The sequence below is a fragment of the Lepisosteus platostomus genome, chromosome 4, assembly GCF_059453375.1.
Source record: "Lepisosteus platostomus isolate fLepPlt1 chromosome 4, fLepPlt1.hap1, whole genome shotgun sequence".
NCBI classification, from domain to species: Eukaryota; Metazoa; Chordata; class Actinopteri; order Semionotiformes; family Lepisosteidae; genus Lepisosteus; species Lepisosteus platostomus.
In genome coordinates, this window is record NC_142614.1 from 2,288,134 (window position 1) to 2,315,100 (window position 26,967).

At 48.6% G+C, this 26,967-nt stretch overlaps 1 protein-coding gene and 1 long non-coding RNA gene across 3 annotated transcripts; one reads left to right on the top strand and one right to left on the bottom strand.

The window, feature by feature from the left end:
• On the top strand, positions 1 to 25,778 carry supt5h (SPT5 homolog, DSIF elongation factor subunit). Of its 2 annotated transcripts, XM_088627446.1 has the most exons (30): positions 1 to 158; positions 1,157 to 1,257; positions 2,635 to 2,776; positions 3,257 to 3,322; positions 6,730 to 6,741; positions 8,869 to 8,938; positions 9,575 to 9,643; positions 11,026 to 11,091; positions 12,080 to 12,110; positions 12,248 to 12,316; positions 12,914 to 13,165; positions 13,496 to 13,585; positions 13,985 to 14,055; positions 14,733 to 14,838; positions 15,090 to 15,183; positions 15,637 to 15,773; positions 16,084 to 16,239; positions 16,884 to 17,030; positions 17,580 to 17,726; positions 17,953 to 18,078; positions 18,770 to 18,854; positions 19,279 to 19,386; positions 20,332 to 20,434; positions 21,800 to 21,927; positions 22,197 to 22,305; positions 22,409 to 22,567; positions 23,328 to 23,496; positions 24,046 to 24,249; positions 24,584 to 24,679; positions 25,285 to 25,778. In XM_088627446.1, the coding sequence occupies exons 2-30, from the start codon at positions 1,177 to 1,179 to the stop codon at positions 25,423 to 25,425; spliced, it is 3,234 nt and encodes a 1,077-aa protein (XP_088483572.1). In that variant the 5' UTR covers positions 1 to 158; positions 1,157 to 1,176; the 3' UTR covers positions 25,426 to 25,778. The 2 variants fall into 2 exon arrangements, with proteins under 2 accessions (XP_088483572.1, XP_088483573.1); XM_088627447.1 differs by lacking the exon at positions 6,730 to 6,741.
• On the bottom strand, positions 25,707 to 26,854 carry LOC148672104 (uncharacterized). The gene is made up of 2 exons (XR_015935648.1): positions 26,183 to 26,854; positions 25,707 to 25,930 (listed from the first exon to the last, which is right to left on the bottom strand). It is a non-coding gene; the product is annotated as an uncharacterized LOC148672104 (long non-coding RNA).
• Positions 26,855 to 26,967: the final 113 nt, after the last annotated feature.

Below are 26,967 nucleotides of genomic sequence, written 5' to 3' on the forward strand. Positions count from 1 at the left end.
CCAGTTGACCTTTCTAATATGGCGTCTTGGTGAGGACAGGAGCATGTCTTTCAGTGTGTTCTCGCGATAGTTCCTTTCAGTCTGTGCTGGAGTGGTGATGTGTGTTTATTAACTCAACGATTTTTTTACATATTTCTCAGTTTGCGGTAATTTTTAAGGTAAGTGCTCTTTCGCTGCAATTTAGGCGTCAGATGCCTGTATTAATACCATGATTCGTGCGACTAAGTACGTATGTATTTCTTAGAAAGAGGGTTAGGCTTAGGCTTAATTTCAGGGCCTAGCTGTGAGTTTTCTATAAGATTCGTGCCTGTTATCAATCTCAAGGTGTTTAACCTCATAAAATATTCTTACGTGGTGCATTAATGAAATGAAAAAACGATTAAACTTGGTGTGTCAAGATAGATTTTCGCGTACTTAATATAATTGTTTACGTATTTGTGCATGGCCGGTACTACTGTATTTTATATTAATATAGCTTCCGTTAATAAATTCCGTATATCGCTCATGTCGCATAGCGATTTTCTGTTTTAGATGTCTGGTAGGGCGTAGCTTAATTAAAAAAAGTGGAGCACGAATAAAAACAAGAACGAATTGGAATGATGGAGAGAGTTTGAAGTCGTAGCTAAGTCGGTTTGTTTTTGCCTTGAGAGCTTCTCTCTTCATGCGGAGTCACAAGTATCCGCTGCCTAAACGAGCTGAGCGCCTGATTCTGCAGGGCTGTGTGGTCTTTGACGTGTATTTCGACTTATTTCGAATATTGACGTCATTGCTGAATTTGCTGGCGTTTCCAGCGGGGAAAGTTTAAAATCCAACACTCAAAGATCCCACAGTTCTGTCGTTTAGCTCAATTTAGTACTTCAACGTCAACACAGTTGACACTGGTCCAGCGCAGCCCAGATTAAAAAAGACCACACAGCAGAAGCAACAAAACGCATATTACCCTTACACACAGTATTCAATCTCTACAAGATCAGCATATTGAGGTGCCTACTGCCGCTTGAACTGGAGAAAAGGCAGTTGTTCCAAGGCTCTAGAGCTGGAGTTGTGCTAGTCAGGATGATGCCTGGGTGAGGACGCACAGCGAGCAGGTTCAGCCTTCAGCCTCGGTGTTTACAAACTGGTGGTCCTACAGCTCCTTTTCCCTGTTTCCCACTAGCCGGGGGTTGTGCCGAAAGGATGTCGGACAGCGAGGACAGCGACTTCTCGGACAACCAGAGCGAGCGCAGCAGCGAGGCGGAGGAGCTGGAGGAGAATGAGGTAACGGCGGGCGCCCTCCCCTGAACCCCTGATCGATGCACAGTCTCCGTTTAGGCCCGGTGTTCTTTTACCCTGCGCTCACTGGACAGCGAGACTGGACAGGGCGGTCAGAAGAAGCTGCTCTGTCCGGGGAGCTGTGCCACTGCAGGGGTCACTGAACTGAGGTCTTTTTCGCGGTCAAAGAAGACGGGGAGTCGTGTGTTCGACGATGTGTGGCGGTTGTGTCCTTTTCTTCCCTACCTGTGCCAAGTTTCTTTGGAGTGTGCGGATATTATTTTTTGAAGTTTAGCGATCACCCCAGTTGTCCCATTAAGTGGTGGTGAAGGGGCTGCAGAAGATTGGCTTCTAGCTGGAATCTGCACGGCCTGTCCCATGTCCTGCCTCTGCTCACAGATTGTTCTGCTGCCACTTAGACAGCTACCTGACCACCATTTCTTTCCCTTCATCCAGTATGTGGTCTGTGACACTAACTCCTGCCGTTTAATACTTTTCAAAAGTTCATCCATTTCAGTGCAAAAACAGCCAAGTGTGATTTATTATTGATAAAGAAACACTTTATATTATATAGCGCCTTGAACGGTGGCCTATCAAAACACTTAGTGACACTTAGCGCCTTGTGCACTGGGATTCCTATGCATACTGATGGCTTTAAAAGAAAAAGAGCTGTCTGTTTTTCAGCACAGTGTGTTATAACTGCTTAACACAGTGTTGTACCCTGAAAGTTTTCAGATTTCCCTGCTATCAACGACTGTGCTCTCTGACTAGCTTTTCCTTCCTGCTTCTCTGCTCTGTGCTTGGGCGCAGCTGGGGTACAGGGATGTCGGTTTGCTGGGAGGCCCCGTCTTGGCTGGCAATTAAACGTTAGCAGTTGGCTCAGACCTGCAGTTATCCTGGGTCCTTCAGCTCCAAACTTGTTTTCGTCTTGGCAACAAGAGCGCAGAGGTTAAATCAGGTTGTTAATTCAAGTTAGGGCATAACCTGGCGCTTCACTGTTAATACACCCAGAAAGGAAAGGTGTTTGTGTAGGTCTTGGGGAGGGAACAGTGACTCTGGTGCAGCTCGTCCTGCCGGGGTTTGAATCCTGTGCTGGTGGCAGGCCCAGTACAAGGTGCCGATCGCCCCGCCTTCGGGCCTCCAAGCACAGAGCAGAGTGGGGATTGTGCCCGCAGCTCCGAATCAAAGCGCAATTCCAGTCTTGGAAGCTGTCGAAAGGCAAGACGGAGGGTTTATTTGTGTGCTCTGGACCGCTGTGCCGGAAGGCAGGGGTTTGGGTCGGGCCCTCCCTGGAGAGCGGTTCTGGTCCGGTTCTGCAAAGCGGGAGGGGTGACTTGTTTGTTGCTGGGTGTGTGACGGCCCGCTATCGTCCTGCAATGGCAGGAGGAAGAGGCCCAGGCCAGCGACAAGGGAGAGGAGGAGATAGAGGAGGATGAGGAAGAGTACGATGAGGAGGAAGAGGAGGATGATGACGACCGGCCCAGGAAGAAGCCACGTCACGGGGGCTTCATCTTGGACGAGGCCGGTAAGATACCTGTGTTCCTCTCTCTCCCTCGGCACTGGGGGTGTCTCTGTGCCGCTGGTTCATTGAGAAAACCATTTGAAAATATTTTTTTATGGTAATTCTGGAGCAGATAAAAGAAGGGATTCAATCCTCTGCCCAAATTCAATGTAATCACCTTCTTTTCTGTCTTGTTACCTTCTGCTCACCTGTGAAATTGTGTGGTGCCCCCCTCATTCTGGGGTACAGGACAGTGAGGTGTGCTTGTCCTGTAAGTGTCAATTCTGCTTCTGAACCAGCATTCAGTTGTTGGTTCTGCATAGCTGAATTCAGAGGGAGGTCGTATCCAGGCTTGCTGTCCACTGTCCGATGTCTTAAACATAAAAGTGTTGAGGTCTGTTGCCTTTTAAAATGCATGATAAGGTGGACAAAGAGCAGGCCACAGGTGTGGCGGCTCTGACACTTAACAGGAGAGGCTCTCTGACACCATCTTTCCTGTTCTAGATGTGGACGATGAGTATGAAGATGAGGACCAGTGGGAGGATGGAGCTGAAGACATCCTAGAGAAAGGTCAGTGCGTCCTCGCGAGGAGGTGGGATGGAGAGAGTGGCTCGCATGAGAAGCTCTCCTTCGAGAGCTGGCGTGCTGTATAGGTCTCCTGTGACTGGGTTTGGAAAACAAAACAAATTGCATTTAAAAAAGCCAAAACAAACCTTCATAGTGGCTTTATAGATCAGAACCTTTCAGCACCTAAAATTCTGAAATGGTGTGAAGCTGCCATCTGTGGGTTTATGACTGAATGCCTCTAACACCTAAAAAAAGTGGGGGGATTCTTTTTGTTGTATATACATTTTCTTATCGTTCTCTTCTGATGCCCCCCTTTTTTTAACTTCTGAATCTGAAAGTTGGCCTTTGGTCTGTCTGCTAAACCTGTAGCGACTAATAGGAATTACAATGTTTCAAGACTCGTTTTGAAGCATCATAGGGAAAATGATGCTTCAACATGCGACTATATATCATAATGTTGGTATGTTATTGATAGCATATTAATTAGGCTGTTCCTGTAATGTCCTGATCTTAAGATTTACAGAAAACAATCTTGAGCCAGTTAATTGCTCTGAAGCTGCTTTGTTTAGGGCTGACTAGGCCAGTGCATCATGGTCTGATTTTAACCTCTAGCTGGTGGAAGGAAAGATAGCTGTTCAATGCTTCCCATATCTTAAATTAGTCATGTTTTGTCATACATTCTAAATGTTTAAAAATTGTGCTTAAGCCCGTGATTACCTGTAGGGTATAATTCCTTGTAATGCAAAACCTTCAGAAACATATTTGGAAGTTACATCAAGCATGCTGTAAGGGTAAATTCCAAATATTTACCTTAGAAAGGTAGTTCTATTTACTGCCCCTTTGATGTCAACATCTTGAGTGATCAGGCCCTATGGGTTTCAGAAACACGATAGAGATTTTTGGCTTTTTTTTAAATGCCCCTAAACATGCATTCTGTTGTAAGCAGAGCCACCCATCCTCCCTCAACCTTGCCAGTCTGCATTTAAAACCAATAAGCTTCCCTGCCTCTTCAGTCTCCTTCCTATTTACTGCAGACTTACAGGTGTTGGCCACTATCATGCTGCTTTCCTGCAAGCTATGAGTGCTGACGTCTTGGAAGTTCAAATCCAGCTTGGGAAAGTGACAGCTCAGAAGTTGGGCTGAAGTCATTCTAGGGCTTAAGTAACACGCAGGCCAGGAGCACATTCTGGTTCCTGCCTCTGTGAGTGAACTGGGAGCGTGGAACACCGCAGTTCAGCTCTGGACTGACTGGAAAATTCTCATGGTGTCCCAAAGGCAAAGCTGAAAACGTTTGTGGTGTTTAAACAGGACGGCGTGGCAGAGGGGACTGGCAGCTCAACATGATGAGTCATGCACACCACATGAGACTTAGTCCACGTGCCGTTTAACGGGATGTTTACTGAGCTATCTTTCCCATTTTCATCTGTTTAACACCAGTAATTGGGTTAGACAAGGGGCCTCCAGAAAGGCTCCAATTTCAATTGTTTACAGTTTCTGAAGTCTAGTGCCAGAAATCCTTGTAATTGCAACAATTTGAGGCACGCAAACATTAGGCATTTGAAAAAAACGTGCAACATTGAGCCTGAATTGTTTTGCAATAGTGATGCCTGTTGTGTTAATTTTGACTGTTCCTTTGCTGCGCTCATAACTCTTTATTTTTTATGCATGCCTCCTTCAGTTAACGGTAAATCAATTCCAGATCTTGTTTTTTTGTTCTGTTTTGTATATCTGAATGTTTATGTATGTACTGTACGCATGCGTGATGGCAGGAAACCAACACGCACACGGACCGTATAACACATTGGTGCTCTTTGTGGTTGACTTGTTTTGCATTGGGAAAGAAGAAAGCACAGATGACCAAGAGCAGGAGCTGATGTTTCGATACTGGGGGGGGTTCTGGTACCCACTCAGTCGATAGAGCCTTCTAAACCAGACTGCAATCTCAGCCCTGATAATGTGTCTGTGAACTCGGGCCAGGTGGTGCTGGAGGTTCCTGATTAAAGCTCCTCTTACCCTTCTACTTCTAAATTGAAGCATCTAGCCTACATCTTCAGATGATGTTAAGCATTTGCAGTCTTGCAGTTATGATAAAATACATTTCAATTGAATACTGGCTATACAGTGGTCCAGTATTGCATGCATTTCTGCCTCACAGCTCCCGGGCCCTGGGTTCAATTCCGGACCTGGGGTGCCGTCTGTGTGGAGTTTGTGTGTGTGTGTGCCCTGCGATAGACTGGTGTCCCATCCAGGGTGTATCCTGCCCTGTGCCTATTGCTTGCCGGTATAGGCTCTGGCTCCCCTTTATGGAAGGAAGTGGTTAGAAGATGGATGGATTACTATGATGGTTAGAAACCACGCTCTACGACTCCTAACATTAATAGTGTCGACATTGAAGTCAGTAGAAAAGAATGCTGATGTAATATAAAATATAACTTTTTAGTTTGAATTCCTCCATTCGTAGACTAGGGTATTTTTTTGAAATCTTGAGTTGGGGTGCGGTCAGGCCTGGAGCAGTGATGTGGGTGTTGGTGGCGTTCCATAGGTCATAGGTCATAAGGCATTGCCAGTTAACCCTTCCCTCCTTGTCTCAGAAAGCAGGGAAATTACTTTGCAACTGGCCTTTGCCCCCCCCCCCCCCCCCCCACTTCAAAAGTCTATTTTCCTCCTGGTAACATAGCCTAGTGCAGCCTCCAGGGAAGTACTGCAGTACTGCTTGCAGTTCTGGTGCAGAGGAACAGGATGTGGACAGACAGATTTCTCAAAAATTACTGGGAAACCAGATGTCTAGTCTCGCCTTCAGGCATCTCTTTCTGTAACAGGCAGTGATTTGAGCCGTGAGGATGCCCTTGATTTTTAGAGACAGAACCTGGAGCTTTTTCTGGACAGCCCCTGGCCAGGAGCATAGACAACATAAACAAGCCCAACTGCTTGACATCAAGCTCAAACAAAAGCACAGCAATGTTTATTCCAGATAGAAAACAGCTTTTATAGTGGAAGTATCTTTAGACTGCAGAACTGTCCAGCTTTCCGTCTGGCTGTTGTACAACCTGCCAATAAAACAGCACTTGTACATTAAAAGCACTGTTTCTCATTGCACACAGTATGGGGACCGTAGGCCGGAGTATGTTCCTTTAGTAGTATGGGTCCCATTTTTATATTGATTTAATATTTATTTATGTCCGGACAGATTTGTCAAAAAAAAGAATCTCTGCTTTCCTTACAATTGTATGTACCATTTGTACCTTTTTTTGGGTTCCTTTAGACATTTTGTTTACTTTTTTATTTTTTTCCTTCACAAAATTTTGGTTCCCTCCCTGACCCCTGTCACCCTTTGCTGTCCGCCATTGGTGATATAATTTGGCTCATGCTGTGTGCTGCAACCATCTCCACCTCCACCCCTCCTTCAACAGAGGAAGCGGAAGGTAAGTCCTGATTTCTTCCAGGTGCCAACATGGAGGCAGAGTAGACTGGGACACAGCAACATGTTGCCGAGTCTGTGACTGGTGCAGAAACACTTAACACGGAGCAGATATTTTCAGTGCCTTTTGAGCAGTAGGGAACAGGAGGGCTGTGCTTGTACACCAGCTGTCCCTCTGCAGCTTAGCTGTCGCTGTAAATGTGGGCTAGAGCGCATTCACAGTCTGCACTGCCAGTATCAGACAGACGCAGGCCAGGGGTTATTGCACCGAATCCGAACACACCTGCGTCGTAGATTAATGAAAGCGAAGATGACGTAGTCGGCGGGGGGGAGGGGATCTTTACGGAAAGAGATTTGGGTCATTCCAATCCAGTCCCTTCCGTGTTGGCACCTGTGCTCTGGTGTGTGGTCACTGCTCTGTGCTCTGGCCGGCCGTCTTGTCCTGCTCGCCTGCACTCGGAGACAACCAGCCTTGCTCACTGTCACGTGTGAGAAGCGCCACTGTGCCGCTCCTTGCTGGGCATATTGGGATGGATTGGAGATAAAGGGGTTTAATTGGATGCCTCACCAGTGTCCGGGTTTGGAAAGTAGAAGTTCAGAAGTGGGGATAACAGCACTGAATGGACAATAAGATACTTTGATTTGTGTGCACACTGAGGAAAAAAAAAAACAACCTCTCCCTAACCACACGCTTTCTCTTACTCATCCTGGGGGAGGAAACTCTTAAATCAAGGTCTTGCCACTGGTTTGAGAGCTCTCTGCACTCCTATGTATCCTGTTTGACTTTTAAAGTGTACTATTCTTCATTGTTAGAATTTCAAAGGTTTGTGTTACTGAGGAGTCAACACAGAGAATTAATCAAAAGGGAAGTAAGCTTCTAGTAAACAAATAGTCACAATAGTTGCCTCTAATATAGGCTCCCATGTCATTCCAATGGAGACCATGCAAAGCAAGCTCCCAAAATATTTATGCACGTACAGTATTGGAAAATCCCAAAACTCCGTTGTTATGAGAAGTTTGGGGTGGGCGAGTTTGAGTTATGGAATTGAGGTTCTGGCCAAGAGAAGCTGCCGGTCTTAAATAGTGTGATTTCCAAACCTGGGCCTGCTCCTACCACAAAACAAGAAAGTCCCATCTGCCTTTCACAGTGTCAGTCCTTTGAAAGGCCTCTCGATCTGTCTGTTATCTGCTTTTAGGAACATAAAAGTGTTTGCAGTCCGCATTCCGGTGTGCGTTTGTTTTTATTTCTGTTTAAAATTCCAGTTGGAATAAAAGGCATCTTGTACCATTTACGGCTTTCTTGTTTCCAGAAGACCTGTTGATTTTGTGGTGTAGAAGCTGTTTAGAGGTTTCTGCTTTTGTAATTCAGCGAATCCCTACTAGGGGCTTGTGATTCCACATACAGCAACGGGCTGTGTGCCGTCTGAGAGGGATATTGACACGGGCAGTCTAGACTGGTGTGCGTGTCTTTCAGATTCCTGTCAAGACGGCCTGTTGCAGTTCCCTGGAACAGGCTTATTCTGTAGGTCTTGATCCAGAATGGCTTTAGATGTAGACTGAAAATCACAAACCTTGTCAGTGAACTCATACATACTGCCAGCGTGAAAAATGACTACACGATTTTCACTTTTGCCAGTAACCCTTATTAATAAGGCTTCTCCTGATGGGACAGTTGTTTTTGGATTGTTGTCAGGCTATTTGGTTTAAACTCTTTCTTACAAACAAGCTCAGAGGGGAAAAACAGTTGGAGCACTGTCACTGAATTGTCAACTTGTGATTAGAGCTTGTGTGATGAACACCAGAAACAGTTATTAGGTTTATCCAGTTTTATTAGCTGTGGGTTCTTGAGAAGCCAGAGGAAATGAACATTGAAGTAGGATTGAACCTTACTTCTCAGGGCTCAGTAAGTTACTGTCCTGGAGTGGGATGTTGCTCTTGAACCCGGAAAGCACAGAACCCCCCGCGGGCTGTTGCCTTTGGAGTTGTGAGGGAATGAGACTTGAGCCTGTGATGGCGTTGGAGGACAGCTGGCTGTCTGCTTGCTCGTGTAGTTTCAGGGAGTGCGTCGGTGAGATGTCTGTCTGGTTCGCTCCGCTGGCTTGATTTTTCTCTGTCCCTTTTTTCTCCTTAGTGTCCAACATCGATCATGTGGTTTTGGATGAAGATCGCTCGGGTGCCCGCAGGCTGCAAAACCTCTGGAGGTGTGTGTGCGCACAGGAGCACAAGCCCCTTCCCTTGCAAGAGACCAGCTCTGATCCTCAGTGTGAATCCCTGTGCTGTGTGACTGAGAATCATAGGCGCCTGTGTACACTTAGTGTTTTCACTGTGCTTTTCAAACTGTAATTCCCTTATTTAGGTTGAACTAATGGTATGAAAGTGTTAAGTCTTTGGCTGGGAAGCCTCTATTTGGTTAATCGTACACTTTCTGAATTCCCCCCAGTTCATGCAGGGGAAGCACATTAGAGTGCTTATTGACCTGTTGTGATGTTGGTAATTAAATTTCGGAACGCCTTGTTAATGAAAAGCAAGAATTGTTTTAAAAGTAAAGCCGGGTTTGTGTCACAAGTGATGTTTAAAGCCAAACGCGCTGGTCCTAAGCCCAGTCCTTTGAGCCTCTGTTTGAAGACATGTTCGCACTGCACTGTCCTCATAGGAAGGGGTTTGTGGGCCAAGCAGCAGAAAGCATTCCCAGACATCCATGTTTCCTCCCTCCCCTTGTGCTCACAGGCAGAAGGAGACAACTCTGAATGAATTCTGAATTCTGTGGTTGTGCCAATAACTACAGGCTTCCCTGCCTTGCTTCTCTTGAATTGCTTTTTGTGTTTTCACCTCCTCAGAGACCAGCGGGAAGAGGAGCTGGGTGAATACTACATGAAGAAATACGCCAAGTCATCTGGAGGAGAACAGTAAGTGATTTACATGTATAGTTGTAGACGTTGTTGTCCTTGAGAGATCAATCTGTCCCATACAGCGTATACAGTGAAGCAGTTCTAAATTGCCATCCGTTCAGAGTCAAGGCTGTATTTTGGAAAAAAATGTGAATTCTTACACGGCAGAAGCACCTATAGTCAGTTCTCTTGCTCATTCTTAAGATAAACCGTTTATCCGGAATAATAACTTATATCCATATAACACCTTTCCAACCTCAAGAGCACTGTATGCTACTGTATGCTACAGTGCTAAAGAAAGAACAAGACAAAAAATACAATAAAACAAGAACATGTCGGGTGGGCAGTCAGACGTAGGCCCTAAAAAGGTGAGTTTTGAGTTTGTTTGAAGAGAGTCAAAGGGTTTATCTCTCGAAGAGTCTGAGGAAGGGCGTTCGGGGAATTTGATGTCAACCAGAGCTTGATTTCACTCAGACACCCGATTAGTGACAGAGGCAGGAGATCGGAGGAGGGAGAGGTTTTATCATAAAATCTGAGATTCATTTGCATAGCAGTGCAACTGAAGATCATGTTTTTGTATAATCTGACACAAAGGAAGCATATAAATAATAAAGAGCAATGGCACCAAGACTGAACCCTGCGGCACACCGTGATTTACCGGGGTCATGGGAATGTTTTGAGCAATTCTGAATGATTAACTGTATCGAAAGCCGGAATATGATCAAAGAGCATGAGAACACTTATAGCCCCCGAGTGAAACGCAATAAGTAAATCATTCACAACCCTGACAAGAGCAGTCTCAGTGCTATGATTACAGCAAAAGCCTGACAGGAGTGGTTCAAACAGATCATTTACTATCATACGAGCCAATATTGGATTTGTAAATACTTGTTCTAATGCCTTAGAGATGAATAGTAGAAAATAAAACTTGGCCTGTTGTTCATTATTATGTCAGAATCCAAGCCAGGTTTCTTCAGAATGGGAGTGATTGATGTAAAATCACTCCCATTAAAGCAGCAAGGACTACACCCCTGGGAAGTCCTGGTCCTGGAATGGGATTGAATGTGAACTGTATATTCCCCACCAGACACTGGGGAAAGATCACAGGATAAAACAAAATGTCTCCATGGTGTATTTGTCTGTAACATCTGAACTACACTGCATGTTTTCCCACTAATAGAAGTAGGAGTATTTTCTGGAGAGTGTGTCATCTCAATGGTAATCAGAAGATTAAAGAGGAATGTGCAGTTGTTTCACTGTTTATATAATAATTAATAAAGAATGTTGAACAGGTGTGTCTGGTCTGTTTGAAGAATAACCAAGTTTGTACAGCTTTTGTGCTGATAAAATGCATTTTCTTCCTTTTTTTTTTCCCCGTTACAAAAAACCCCCTCTTGAAGTTTTTATGGGGGCTCGGAAGAGCTTTCAGATGACATCACCCAGCAGCAGCTACTCCCTGGAGTCAAGTAAGTGTTCGGGTCTTCAACACAAGCAACTGTGTGTCTTGGCGCTTCCTGTCAGAACCTGCTGTCCGTTTGCCGTCCCTGGTGCGTTGCGCTTTGTGTCAAACACATGTTCAAGATTTTTCCACTGAAGATACTGGCTCTTTGAAGCCTCTTCAAAGTTCTGGCTCTGGTTCAGATCCCTCAAGAGCCTGTTGCTAGACTGTGGCAGTGAGAGAGGCTGACATCTAATTACCCAAACTCCTGAATGTACCTCTGCACCCCAGAAAACTAGATCCTGTTTCATGGGATTGTTTTTTTTTTATCTTAAAATGCTTTGTTAGCAAGTGTTGTCACTGCGGTGTTGATATTATGCTCCTAATATTGTTTTGAAATGTGTAGGTAGAGATATAAAGTGTAATATTCTTGCCCTCTCCCCCCACCCACTACAGAAATGATTCACCATGCACCCCCCCAGAGCGTGCATCCATGTTTTGTAAGCCACTAAACCATGTGTCAAGGTTACGATTTCCTCCTCGGAGAACCTCCAGTTCAGTAGCAGTGAATTTCTGAGTTGGGAAGTTTAATGCATTTTTAATAATCGTAAAACACAGATCTGAGATTCCTGGCACAGTCCAAAGACGTGCTGTCTGGGCCAGCTGGCCTGTGTAGATTGTCCCCCGCGTGTGTGTGTGTGCTTGCCAGTGACTCCGGCTCACCACGGCCCTCAGTGGAGAAAGGAACGGGATAGGTGGGATGCTGGGATCCTTGTGATGATGTGATGATTTGCTTGGACAGGATGGGGGACTACACAAAATGTTGTCAATCCTTGAATCGTACACCGTAGAGCTAACCATTCCAAGAACTTGGTCTAGGTGAATTTTGCTAAGGAGACATGAGAGTCAGTGTTGTTTTATCCCAGAATAAACCTTTGCTTCTCTGTATTTGTTTTATTACAAGATTATTGCCGGTTCTTGCTCTCACAAACCCATTTCTGATCTGTTCCTTCAAGGGACCCCAATCTGTGGACGGTGAAGTGCAAGGTAAGTTTGCTTCTGTTTCTGTTCTGTGATTCTCCCTTTTGCGTGTCTCTAGCAGATGTTTCCTGTTGGTTGTTGGCATTTGTCACTGCAGCCTAGCTTCGGTGTGTGATGGTGTGCGTTTGTTTTTGTCCTTGCAGATCGGGGAAGAAAGAGCCACTGCGATTGCTCTAATGAGGAAGTTCATTGCCTACCAGTTCACGGACACAGTATGTTTTGGAAAAAAACGTCCGGTTTAATGTACACAAGTGCAGGGTTTTCCATGCAGGTAGCAAAAACAGAAACTATGAATCAAAAAACTGCAAGCCTTGAGATGGATGAGTATTTAAAAGACATAGGTGTTCATACTGACACATCGCTTACATCTTCTAGACAATGACAGTGTGCGCCAGCAATTAAAAACACCAGATTTTACCATATGTACTCTGTGTATAGAGTTAGTGTAACACTTAAGTCACTCAGTTAAAATTGTATGATTTCAGCATAATTGGAGAAAGGGCAGGTCTGAACAGTTCACCTCACTACGCCCGCCCGGCAGTCAGTGAAACCTTAATGTTTTTCTTTATTTTAAAACTCTTAATCTGGCTTTGTTTTTCAACGAGATGGAAAGCTTTGCTAATTGCAAACGAAATGGTGCTTTGATCTTTGAGGTCCTAACTACCCTTAAACCCAGTGTCAGTTGGCCCTCGTACCTCTGCTTGTTACATTTTTTGTGAAACTTGCCGATTGGCGCTAAGCGGATCAAAAACGCGGTCCGCGTGGAGCCCCTGTCCCCCTTGACCCCTGCCCTCCTGCTGTCCCCACAGCCCCTGCAGATCAAGTCGGTAGTGGCCCCGGAGCACGTGAAGGGCTACATCTATATCGAGGCCTACAAGCAGACTCACGTCAAGTCCGCCATTGAAGGAGTGGGCAACCTGCGCATGGGCTTCTGGAACCAGCAGATGGTGCCCATCAAGGAAATGACCGACGTCCTCAAGGTGGTCAAGGAGGTCACCAACCTCAAGCCCAAGTCATGGGTGCGGCTCAAGAGAGGCCTGTACAAGGATGACATCGCTCAGGTATGACTGTGGCAGGAGGGAAGGAGGCACCAGCACTGGAGAACAGATTGACTTTGGTGTCACAGCTAGAACCTTCAGTATTCTGAATAATCTGTCCAACCCTCTGTTCCTCACCTGCCTTTGCTGGACTTGAGTTTCCTCCCTTTTCTCTCCTGTTTTACCCCCTTGAAAGACTGGAATATTACCTTTGGTAAGATGTCCTGGGTGCACAGTACAAGATGCATAAAAGCAAGAACATAAAAGTTTTGTCACAGTCTTGTTTTAAGCAGAAGTGTTGTTGGGCTGTTTTTCATGATTTGGCTGTGATTGCTTGTTTGAATTTTTTGTCAGGTGGACTATGTTGAACCCAGCCAGAACACCATATCGCTGAAAATGATTCCCAGGATCGATTTCGACCGCATTAAAGCTCGGATGAGCCTGGTGAGCATCAAGCTTCGTAGTGGTTTTGGCTCTTTTGGAGTGATTTTTTTTCTTCTTTTTGCCTGAGCTGATACATACAGTAGGAGCTACCTTTTTGCTAACGGCCAGTATTAATTAGGAAACTAACCTGTGCTGACCCAGAAGTCACTACTGGGGAAAGTCTATATTATAGCTAACATGTTAACAGACATTGGATCTCTAATTGAATCATTAACAAATGGAAGGAATGTAGTATATCTCACATATCTCTGTCCAAGGAACTTTTTCAGCTTCTTAAAGATGTTTATTTAAACCAAGGAGCTGTACTGTTTCTGTAAGATGAGGGACAGGACGTTTTGGTAGGGTTCAGCCTGGTCTAGATCCCTGATTGGCTGTATATATTGTATCCCTCCCTCACAGAAAGACTGGTTCGCAAAGAGGAAGAAGTTCAAGAGACCCTCCCAGAGACTGTTTGATGCTGAGAAGATCAGGTATCGTGAACAGTTTTTATTTCATTGAGCAGAGAATTCCAGGGTCATCATTTCCCCTGTGTCTTTCAGTATCCCAGTGTGTGTCCAGGCCCAGGTATAGCAGAATTTACTACAGCAGCTGCAGCTCCTATGGCTTATATCTGGGAGTTTTAATCAGAATAAATTGCATTCCTATTATGCTTAGTGTTACAAAGGATCCCAAATCGCCTCACACACTGGACAGACCCCATTTCTTCTACCATTGTAGAATAGCTCCTAACTGGGAGACTTGCACCCAGTCAGCACCGGCAGCCACACTACACTGTACACCAGGGCAGAGGGGTGAGAATCTGCTTCCCCCATTGAATTAAGGAGGAAGCATTAGGAAGGGCAGATTGTACAAACCCAGAGTAGTCAGGACCTCTGTTTAAAGTCTGGTCTTAAGTTTTGTAGAAAAAAAAAACTTTGCTCCTTAGAAGCACTGCACTAATGTTTGTAGAGTTTCGCTGGTCTGTGCAATAATTGTTGATTGTTAATTGTCCGTCTGTGCCGTTATTGGGAGGGGGCCGGATGAAGGGGAAGGGTGTAAAGATGGCTGGTTTCTGAGGGCTGCAGCGCCAAACGGGAGGGTGGGAGGGTGCTGGAGGACCGGTCCCGGCGCAGGGTCGCTGACCGTCTCGCACGGCTCGATGTTCCAGGGCGCTGGGCGGGGAGGTCACCACCGACGGCGACTTCCTGATCTTCGAGGGCAACCGCTACAGCCGCAAGGGCTTCCTCTTCAAGAGCTTCGCCATGTCCGCCGTGGTAAGAGCGCAGCTCCTGCATCGGGGCGGGGCGCAGGCGTGCCCCCTCTCCCTGCGGGCTCCCAGTTAGCGGAAGGCGCATACCGTTTGGGGGGGTACTGCGGGGCCAGGCAGCCATGTTGGAGGACCCAGCAAGGGGGGCAGGGGCCAGATCTTGAAGGTCTTGGGCTGTCGGGGGCAGCTGTTTTTTGCCACCGTTCAGGAGTGATCCCGGCCCCTCACCCTCCCTCCCTCCTCCGTGTGCCTCTGCAGATCACAGACGGGGTGAAGCCCACCCTGTCCGAGCTGGAGAAGTTCGAGGACCAGCCCGAGGGCATCGACCTGGAAGTTGTGACGGAGACAACAGGTGATTGCACTGCACGCCATCAAACAGCCCAGAGCCCGTCCCTTCCTGTAAACGCGAATCAGCCTTGCGTTCTCCCTCTTTGTGAGCTGTCTGCTGTGGTGACTCATTATGCTTCCGTTTCATGCTGGACAGCCTAAAACAAGAAAGGTGCCTTCTCATGCTTATGGGGCCTGTCCCTGCACCCACAGTTATAGTACAGTGGTGACATAATGGTTAAGTAGCGTTCACATCAGGCCCTGCATGAGCCAACAGATTATTTTTCTCTCCTTCACATGCGTCAATGTCAGGCCACTGCGTGTTTGGCCAGCTAGGTAGCTCTCCGGAAGTGGAGTTGTGTTTCCGAGGCACGGCAGGTGGCGCTCCTTCGCACTGGTCTTTCTCTGTTAAAACTATTGATCCTGTCCCGGGAGGCCAGGGGTGCTGAGCTAAGATCCCGTGCTGTCGTATCCGCAGGGAAGGAGCGGGAGCACAACCTGCAGCCCGGGGACAACGTGGAAGTGTGCGAGGGGGAGCTGATCAACCTGCAGGGCAAAATCCTCAGCGTCGACGGGAACAAGATCACCATCTTGCCCAAGCACGAGGACCTGAAGGTACAGGCCTGCGCCCCGGCACACAGGCCTGCTGTTCCTCCTGCAAGGCCCCCTGCGCTGTTGAGGATTTACAGTTAATGGGGCGTGTGCAGGAGCAGTGGGTGCTGTGAGGTCATCCTGGGTTGGGATCCGAGGAGGGGAAATGGTGGAAACGCCGTGTGCGAAAGCGTGCATCCCGTCGTGCGTTTGGCTTGTACCCTGGCACGCGTGCCAGGTAATCTGCTTCTCCGGAAACGTGCTGAAGTTCTGCCCTGACGACAGTGGCGCGGGTCTGGGTGGTGGGGGCGTGCTGATCGTCTCTGTCCCCCAGGACCCTCTCGAGTTCCCGGCCCACGAGCTGCGGAAGTACTTCAGGATGGGCGACCACGTGAAGGTGATCGCCGGGAGGTACGAGGGCGACACGGGCCTCATCGTCCGCGTGGAGGAGAACTTCGTCATCCTCTTCTCGGACCTCACCATGCACGAGGTAGGGGACGGGGACGGGGGCCCCTGTACACACTGGTGCCTTCTCGCATTCGTGCGGCGAAGCGGGGTTAGAGCTGCGTTTACCAATAACATGGGAAAAGTGTAGGATCTTCAACGGGAGCACAAAATGCAAATTAAAAGAAGCGGGTCTCTTGTTTTTTATGCATAAGCTTATGGTCAATTCCACTTATTTTTCACATGGATACAACGCTTGTTTACAGTCTTTACTGCTTGTCCAGCTCTGCTGAGCCACAGACTCCATTCTTTTAGGGAAAGATAGGCCCATAGATACAGTACAATGAACAGAAATGTTTGACACGGACTACATTTGCACAGTACAGTATTGCAAGAGCTACATTTTGCAAGAGCAGAACACTTTTCTAACCATCTCCCGCACTCGTTAGTGGAAAGTTTTTGCCTCTTGGGCTCAAGCAACTGTTGCGACTGTTTTCTGGTGATGGAGGAGTCTGATGGGCAGGAACCCTTCCCAGTCCAGCCCGCTTGTCAAGAAACTTCTTCAGCTTGTAGGCAAAGCCTCTCTTCCTCCTTCATCTGCGCAGCCAGCCACTGTAGTTCAGTGGTGTGACGGGCAGGGGTGCTGGCCAGGGCCGCCTCTGACTGTGCTGTGCTGCCTTGTGTTTGCAGCTGAAGGTGCTCCCCCGGGACCTGCAGCTGTGCTCGGAGACGGCCTCCGGGGTGGACGCGGGGGGCCAGCACGAGTGGGGGGAGCTGGTGCAGCTGGACCCGCAGACCGTGGGCGTGATCGTCCGCCTGGAGAGAGAAACCTTCCAGGTAGGGCTGTCCTCCCGCCCTGGGCGTCTCTTCACTGGGCTGGCTCTCCAGTCCAGAGCACGCCCTTTACTGCTCTGCCGCTGCTGCCCTCTCCTGAGCAAGTGTGCGTCGCGTCAGTTTCAACCACATACTGTTTATGCAGTAACAAAGCATAAAAAATGCTCAGAAAACAGTGCTCACACCAATAAAAGGAAGAGGGTTCTTAAGTTTTCAAAGGAAAGGAAACATACTTTTTCTTAGACTGTAGTCAAAAGATTCGGATGTCATATTAAAATTGTATAGCGCACTAGTAAGCCCTCGTTTAGAATATTCTGCACAGTTTTGGTCACCATGTTTCGGGAAAAAAACATTGCTGCTCTGGAATTTAAGAGAAGGGCACCCAGATACATCCTGGGCTTAAGGGAATGTCCTACACTGATGAGCGGAAGGAACTGAACGTTTGTAGTCATGAACAGAGAAGGTTATGCAACCGCGTGTGTGCAACAGCAAAGTAGGACCCCCCCTGCAACGAATTCCCTTACAAAGGAGTTCCCTGTCAAACCCCTGTAGGTCCTCAACATGCACGGGAAGGTGCTGACTGTGCGGCACCAGGCTGTGAACCGGAGGAAGGACAACCGCTTCGCCGTGGCCCTGGACTCGGAGCAGAACAACATCCACGTGAAGGACATCGTCAAGGTCATCGACGGCCCGCACTCGGTACGGGATCAAAACAGGAACATCCCGAAAAATGGCCTAACATGGCATCAACCGTTTTGAAAATATTTAATGTAGACGTTCCTGTTCTGACAGATTTCCCCATATCGGTTAAAGCGTGTTTCGAGCACTTTTGAACGTGTTGCAACGTGACAGCAGTCCGTAGTCAAGCCAGCTTGGTCCGGGCCTCTCCGGGGTTTGTCCCATCGTTGTGCTTGTTCTTCCTCAGGGCCGAGAGGGAGAGATCCGGCACCTGTTCCGGGGCTTCGCCTTCCTGCACTGCAAGAAGCTGGTGGAGAACGGGGGCATGTTTGTGTGCAAGACGCGTCACCTGGTCTTGGCTGGGGGCTCCAAGGTGGGCGCTCTCCCTGCAGGGACAGCTCATCGCCACGCTACACCAGCCTGTCGGAGGCTCCCAGCACGGCACAGCTGCCTCAGACAAGCCCCAGTTTGCTGAGGGGCAACTGTGATGGCCCCTGAAGTGGAGTCATTAAAATCAGGTAGAGGTTTATTCCCTGCCGAAAAGAAAAGAGACAACGTTTCGGCTGGGTGGGAAGAAGGCTTGTCTCTTCTCTTTTCGGCAGGGAATAAACCTCTGCCTGTTCCTCTGCAGCCTGTGCATGCTGATGCAGCTCCCTACTCGATCATCATTTAAATGGGTCATTTTTCTTTACGCTTTTATTTTTTCATCATGATGTATCGCCTCACGGCTCCAGACAACGGGAGTGTGGTTGTAGCTTGTAGATCCATGGGAGAAAAGATGAGGAGACCCTGTCAAAAGGGGAAGCACAAAAATAAAAGCTACAGCAGTAAAACCACTGAAATAAGAAATATGTGGAGTGCTGTTTAGTAAGTAGTGTTATGTAGGAACTACGTAGGATGTGTTGTTCCTTGGAAAACTTTTAAACTAACGCACTTAAATTACTTCAAGCATTACAGGTTGAAATCACAGGTGAAGATGTGTTATAGGAGCCCTGTGAGCAGTGTGCTCTTCCTCCTGTCTGCCTGCGTTTGTCACTGAAGGCTTGTGTTATGTCTGTGTGTAGCCCAGGGATGTGACGAATTTCACCGTGGGGGGGTTTGCGCCCATGAGCCCCCGGATCAGCAGCCCCATGCACCCGGGAGGAGGGGGTGAGTACGGACTCCATACCGCCACCTGCTGACCTCACACGGACACTGCACCCAGGTCTCAAGGGCCTTTCAAGCCATTGCAAGCTTTTCTTTCACCTGACATGCGTCCAGCTACCATAAACAGAATCAAAAGCAGGCTAACGGATGTGATTGGCTGTCGCTGAGGGTCGAGGCTCACCTGTGGAGTCACGGGAGATTGCTGAGAGCAGTGCAGTGTCCTCACTCTGCTGCAGGAGGAGCAGGCGTTGTCACAGGAGCTGTCTGCTCATGTGCCACGTCATCCCCATCCCCTCGTGATGAGTAGTCCCCACTTTCGCTTGACATCGATCCATCACGTCGAGACACGTTACAGATTAGTGGAGTTACTTTGCGCCTCGATTTCCTGCAGTCACTGTGATTTAAATCCTCATCGTGTGATTCGCAGGTCAGCAGCAGAGGGGCGGGCATGGCGGAGGCATGGGGCGTGGCCGAGGCCGGCGGGACAACGATCTGATTGGACAGACAGTCCGTATCTCACAGGGACCTTACAAAGGTAAGCAGAGCCTGTACTGTATAGAATTAGGGAGACTACCTTCATGCCCTTCAAGGACACAAGCTGGTTCTGAACAAGAGTGTTGAACTGTAAGACTAACAAGCCACAGTGGAAACGCATGTACCCAGAAAATCTACACACCCTTTCCAAAGTAACATTTTGTGGCCTAACAGCCTGAAATAAAGACACAAATCAGAATTTTATCTGACCTTTAATTTACACGTTGTAACACCCAACCGTAAGGTGAAAAATAAGTGTGTAGACTTTCTGTAAGCACTTTATATGTGGAGTCTTATCTGTAGAAGTCTCAACATGCTAAATATTTTGCATTGTGATTCCCCTCATTAATAAGAGCATGATATTTGCCCACAGGCCTCCTATCTTGCAGGATCTCAAGGACCTATGAATTCTCAGGGTTATGTCATTTGTTGTCTTTGCCAACATTATACTTGTCAATAGTGGTGCCCAGTGTTCTAATTTAATTTTGTACATGAGGAATAGGCAGTGATTGCCAGGACCATGATTTTATGGTGTAAACCTGGAAAAAACACTTATTCTGCCACATCTGCCAGTGATTACATTGGGTTGTAGTGCTCCTGGCTTAACTGCAAAGAATTGTATAAATATTTTGATCCTTAGTTAAGATGTCTGGGAAACATCAGACCAGTAGAAGTTCATTAAAATATTCTGTTCTGTTAAAAACCGCTTCTCTTCCGTTTCACAGCAATATTTTATACTTTATTTTTCTGAAACACTGTTAAAAATGCTCTTCTAACTTTTACTGTGAATACCATACACTTAAATACATCCTCCGTTCTTGACCCTGAATGAATAAAAGACTTTGTTGTGCAAACTCTCTGTGGCTGCCCGGCAGTGGCTCTCCTGTCGGGGGGTCGCAGGTCTCTTGTGGGCCAGACAATCTGAGCTCTCGCTCCGTTTTCCCAGGGTACATTGGAGTAGTAAAAGACGCCACAGAGTCGACGGCTCGTGTGGAGCTGCATTCCACTTGTCAGACCATCTCCGTGGATCGGCAGCGTCTGACCACTGTGTAAGTGCCTTTGGAATGAGAGGCAGTGTGAAGGGGGGCTGTCGGTCCAGTGGTTAGGGTACAGGGCTTGTGAAGGGGGGGGCGTCTGTCCAGTGGTTAGGGTACAGGGCTTGTGAAGGGGGCCTGTCGGTCCAGTGGTTAGGGTACAGGGCTTGTGAAGGGGGCCTGTCGGTCCAGTGGTTAGGGTACAGGGCTTGTGAAGGGGGCCTGTCGGTCCAGTGGTTAGGGTACAGGGCTTGTGAAGGGGGCCTGTCGGTCCAGTGGTTAGGGTACAGGGCTTGTGAAGGGGGCCTGTCGGTCCAGTGGTTAGGGTACAGGGCTTGTGAAGGGGGGGGCGTCTGTCCAGTGGTTAGGGTACAGGGCTTGTGAAGGGGGGCTGTCGGTCCAGTGGTTAGGGTACAGGGGTTGTGAAGGGGGCCTGTCGGTCCAGTGGTTAGGGTACAGGGGTTGTGAAGGGGGCCTGTCGGTCCAGTGGTTAGGGTACAGGGGTTGTGAAGGGGGCCTGTCGGTCCAGTGGTTAGGGCACAGGGGTTGTGAAGGGGGGGGGTGTCGGTCCAGTGGTTAGGGTACAGGGGTTGTGAAGGGGGCCTGTCGGTCCAGTGGTTAGGGTACAGGGGTTGTGAAGGGGGCCTGTCGGTCCAGTGGTTAGGGTACAGGGGTTGTGAAGGGGGCCTGTCGGTCCAGTGGTTAGGGTACAGGGGTTGCTATCATAAGGTTCCCAGTTGAAGCTCCGGGTCTTCCTCAGACCAGGCATTACAGTCAGTTACTGAGTCTCTGTGTGTGGATGGAATGTCAGACTGAAGTGCTCTTGTCAGTGACTGGGCTGATGCCGTATTTCATTCTGTAATCTCTTTGGATGAAACCCTCAGCTACATGAGCAAAATATGAGTTCAGCTGTTATTACTTTAATCTGCTCTGCCAGGGGTTAGTTAATCAACATCTGACCACACTGGAGTGGATGAGAGGAACCAGCTTTTAACAGTTCGAGCAGCGCGCGAACAACGTCTTCTCTCGTTGTGTGGTCTGTTGGGAAACGCAGGAAAACGGATTTTCCCTGCACATCCCTCTTCCTCCTCAGGAGTAGTTTGCCAGAATAATTCCAGAGGAAAGAGAAACAGATGTTCTTTTGAACTTTGGGCAAAAAAAGAGGGGGAGTCGGCAGGGTGGTGTGCGTTGGGGCGCGTCTCCCCACTTGAATTCTGGTTCTCCACTGCAGCTGACTAGAACTGAAAGACCTGTCACCTGACTGTTTACTGCACCGCCCAAACACGGCCTGCCTGCCGCTCTGTCTCACCCTTTTGTGTGGACATTTGTGAGGTTTTTTTTGTCTGACCTTTGACTTGTCTGTTTTGGGGGGATTCACAGGGGAGCAAGGAGGCATGGAGGAATGACTTCCACACATGGGCGCACCCCCATGTACGGCTCCCAGACCCCCATGTACGGGACAGGCTCCCGAACCCCCATGTACGGGTCTCAGACGCCGCTGCACGACGGTAAGACCTCACCCGATCCCGATCCCATCACTCGATCCCGATCCTGATCCCGATCCCAGCCTTCTCTTGCTCTCCTGAGCGTTGGGGTTACAGCACACTGTCCAAGGGACTTGGTAATGATCCAGTCTTGAGCGCTCACAAAACTTGATCTTTCTGTTTCATGAAAAACATAGCATCTCCTCTTTCTCCAGATCTGGGTTCCACACTTTTTGTAGGCTCATGGATCAGGATCTGATTGGACTCTTTTGCCTTTGCCTTTAATACTGCAGCTGGGAACCGCACCCCCCACTATGGCTCACAGACCCCGCTGCATGATGGGAGCAGGACCCCAGGACAGAGCGGAGCTTGGGACCCCAACAATCCCAACACTCCCTCAAGGTAAGGCGCGCCCCCCCCCCCTCTCCCCCAGGGGCTGGCTGTCGTAGTTCAGTCTGATCACACGCCATGGGGTCCCTGGTCTCACCCCGTTTTCTCTTCACAGGGCTGACGAGGACTACGAGTTCGGATACGACGACGAGCCCTCTCCTTCTCCGCAGGGTTATGGGGGCACACCCAATCCGCAGACGCCTGGTTACCCTGAGGTGCCCTCTCCTCAGGTCAACCCCCAGTACAACCCACAAACACCGGGCACCCCTGCCATGTGAGTGACAACACCCCAATCCACCCATGGGCGCTCACTGCTCGCTGCCAGGGCACAGGGGCCTGCAGGGGTCCTGACGTTACCAGCTTGTACCCACTGATCCGCAGAATTCGGCACACAGCATGGGTCTTCATACCCGAGTAATCTCCACATCCTGAATTTGTTTTTCAGTTTCTGGAAGTATGAGGATACACAATGGGAATGCATGTGTGTTCTGTTTAGCATCAGTTCTGATTTTAGAAGAGCAGCTAGGTTAGCTGACAGGAGCGCTGTTGTTCCGCGGACAGGCCAGTGAGGGTATTGGAAGGTCCGCCCGCTTGCTGGCAGTGTGGTCGAAGGCAGCCTATCTGCCGGAGCAGTCTCCTGGAGATTGAGATGTTATCCCTCAATCCCTCCTGAGTCAGCACACTAGTCCAGGAAAGGAGGTGCAAGCCAAGGCGTTGAAAGAGTGTGTGGGTGAAGTCGTGGGTCGATCTGTCGGTGCTGTCCCACTCCTCTGACAGGCCTGACGCTGGACAGGCCGCAGTGAGCGCTGCGCTCATGTTCAAGCCAGCTGGAGGAGCTCGTGGAGACATGATGACATGGGAGGGAAGGACAAAGCTCTTGAGCCAACAGTTGATTTTTTTCTTGCAAGTCCGTCCAGTGTTGCTTTTCCTCCAGAACAATGCACAACCATTGGGTGCTACGATTACAATAGAAGGCTGCTGGGGAAAACGGTGAGGGGGTTTTGACTGGAACTTCCCTTGTCCTTGTTCCGCAGGTACAACACAGACCAATACTCCCCCTATGCTGCGCCCTCTCCGCAGGGCTCCTATCAGCCCAGTCCCAGCCCACAGAGCTACCACCAGGTGGCGCCCAGTCCTGTGGGTTACCAGAACACGCACTCTCCTGCCAGCTACCACCCCACCCCTTCGCCCATGGCGTACCAGGTAACATCTTCCTCTTCCTCACTGTGAAAGATTACAGCTCGTCTCTCCACAGTACTGTTACCACATCGCCAGCCATGTCCCTACACTTCCATGAGCATCAGTGGGTGCTTTCCTCAGTGTACTGTGGATGATATGTGGAATAATGTCAGGAACCCATCCCTCCCTATAGGGGGGGTGTGAGCCAACTCACTGTTGGTGTATAATTTTCTGTATCGTGAAAAGTTCTAGTGACTTCAAACCTATCTTCAAACTTCCGTGATGGCTGCAGTTAAGAAACAAGGAGACCAAAAAATAAAGCCGATAAAAGAAATTGATCTTGTATTAAGTCAGGTATTGCGAGGAGAAATACTTGTGGTTGAAACACTGAGCTTGATTAACTGATTTTATTAGATTTTTTGGGTGATTGCTAAAAATATCAAAAAATATTTTTTTGCATTTAAATTAAATCCAGTAAACTGTATTTACATATTAATCTCTGAAAGGTGTTGTAGAGAGATGAATTTAAACTGCCGATATCTAGCATGCTGACTGTTTGGGTCCCCCTCCCAGGCCAGTCCGAGCCCCAGCCCGGTAGGCTACAGTCCCATGACCCCAGGAGCGCCCTCTCCTGGTGGGTATAACCCCCACACCCCTGGCTCCAGCATCGACCAGACGTCCTGCGACTGGGTCACCACTGACATCCTCGTGCGTGTCCGGGACTCCTTCCTGGACACCCAGGTGGTCAACCAGACCGGCGTGATCCGCAGTGTGACGGTGAGTGACCGCAGCCCTGCCGCTGGGGAGGTCTTAAACTCTCTGACCTTGACGCCCCACTGTGTTGGAGTCGTCTGACCGGAGTTTTTCCGACCTGGCTGCCTGAGGGTTGTTGCTGTGTGGATGGTTCTGCGGTGCGCTCGTACTTTCCTGTGCACAGCGTGGTGCTCCTCCCCGTGAGCTGTCCTAATCTGTCACACTTGCACACGCTTAGTTGTTGCCTCCTCCGAGCGGATGTCTCATGGGGGATCCCCCCAGGTCCGCGGGGGAGCTGGGGGTGGCGTCTCTGGTCTGCTGTCCAGTCAATGGGCTCTGCGTGTCTTGTGTCCCACAGGGCGGGATGTGTTCCGTGTACCTGCAGGACACCGAGAAGGTGGTCAGCATCTCCAGCGAGCACCTGGAACCCGTGACGCCCACCAAGAACAACAAGGTATTGTCGGCTCCTGCCTGGAGCAGCTGTACCCGCCAGTGACGCTAAATCACTGTGCGGAGTGAGGCTTCTTGTCCCGACACTCACTGCTTTTAAAGCATGAAAAAATAAAATGTGTCTCCTCTTTGTTCAGTACTTCGTTTGGGACACGGCAAGGTTTTCTAAAAGCCTTACCCTATAGTGCCCCCATGTGTTTTGGAAGGAGAAGTACACCCCCACATGCAATGTCAGTGTCTGCAGTAACAGGTTTTAATTGTAGCTGACATCTGTTTAATGGGTAACAGTGTTTGTCTGTGGATTCTGTGGGATTCAGCTCTTGTTGGACCCACTTCATGGTTGGACTCGGCTGGAGATCGGCTTTCCAGGGTGAATGTGAAATGTCTCTGTGTTGCTCAAGTCCCTGGTTAGAAGGATTGAATAACCTGAGGCCCTTTCAGGGTTCAGTCACACTGGGCCTGGAGAGGCACTGGGTCTCATTTTCCTGCCAGGCCAGATGAATGGAGGGCTGCAGGATCAGAGCTCTCCGGCGCCGGTGTTAGAGCCAGTTCGCACGTCCCCCCATCCAGCTGTGGCCAACGACGTGAGCTGTGTGTGTCCCCCTGCAGGTGAAAGTGATCCTGGGAGAGGACCGGGAGGCCACAGGCGTCCTGCTGAGCATTGATGGAGAGGACGGGATTGTGAGGATGGAGCTGGATGAGCAGCTCAAGATCCTCAATCTGCGCTTCTTGGGCAAACTGGAGGTGTGATCCATCCCTCCCAGCTTGAGCTCCGCGCATCCATCCCACTGAAGTTAGAGGAATGTAAAAAAACCATGCTTTTCCGTGGCGTAGCGTTACTTTTTGTACTTTCTTCGTCCTCCTGCTGTGGTGAGGCTGTGCGTATGTCACCTTTTTGAAGAGATGGAGAGTAATTCCGAGTAATTCCTAATTTGAGGAGAAGATTTTTTTTTTCCTTTTTTTTTTAAACCTGCTGGAGACAGATTTTGGAGTGGCACGCTGCTCTGATTGTGCAGTGTGGAACTTAGGACTTATTTTCTGCTTTGTTTTTGTTTGTTTTTTTAGGCCATGAAATTCCACAATAAAAACGGCAATGGAGAAGATGTTGGGCTGAGTGGCTTGTTTTCACTCTCAAATTTAAAAAGTGTGCATCTTTGATGTTGTGTGTTCTTCACTGTGATCTTACCTTTGAGTGTTTTCAGTGCTTCTCTCTTGTTGCAGCAGGTTTCACCAGTTCCTGGCCCACTGCTCCCTGCTAAACAGTTACATATATGGGCAACAGATGAATTATCATTTCTTTTTAATCACCTTCTACAAACAGTATTATTGTAGCATAATTATTTCAGACAATTGCCAGGTAAATCTGTTGCAATTTACCTTATTAACAAGCAGTTCATTTATTACCTTGATGGTTGGATATGGTCATGCACAATTTTAATGCAGATTTAGTCACAGGCGTTTTTAAAGACATGCAGTGCATAAAGAATTGTCCAGACTCCCAACATACCTGTTCAGGCAATCAAACAGGAAAAGCGCACTGGGCAAGAGTGGAGTGGTGGCTCTGTGGCTCAGGATCTGCACCTGTGGCTGGAAGGTTGCTGGTTCAAATCCCGTGACCAGCAGAGGAATCCTACTCTGTTGCGAACCTGAGCAAGGCCCTTAACCCCAACTGCTCCAGGGGCGCCGTATAAATGGTTGACCCTGTGCTCTGACCCCAAGCTTCTCTCCCTGTCTCATGGAGAGCAAGCTGGGGTATGCAAAAGACAAATTCCTAATACAAGATAAAGTAAATAAAGCCAAGATAAAGCCAATAAAGTGATCTTATCAAAACGCAAAAGCAATCGCAGTGTTGCTGATCTGGGCCCCGTCTCTCCGGAAACCCGTCATTATAAACCTGGCACCTGGAGTTCTCGGACCTGCAGGGATCCGTGCCGGGAGCGTGCACCTCACTCGGTGACGTACCGCCCGGGACAGCGCTGGAAACTCACCTCACGCCGCTGACCCCGTGACCCCCCCCCCTTCAGACACCAGACTAACCGTCCCGCAGGCGGGGGCGATCTCACACAGCGTTTGGTTCTCAGTTCATCTGGGGGGGGTCTGCAAAGCAGAACGAGGATCCAGTAGTAACCACAGCACAAAAAGAGATGAGAAAAGAGAGGTCCACAGTACATTTAACCACCTAAGCTGTAAGAAGATTCTGGATGTGCGCAGCAGCAGTTCAGAGATTCTCTTCCACTGCAAACAATATCCCAGTGGAAGGTATCGGTAAAAAAAGAATTACTCTGTTTCTGA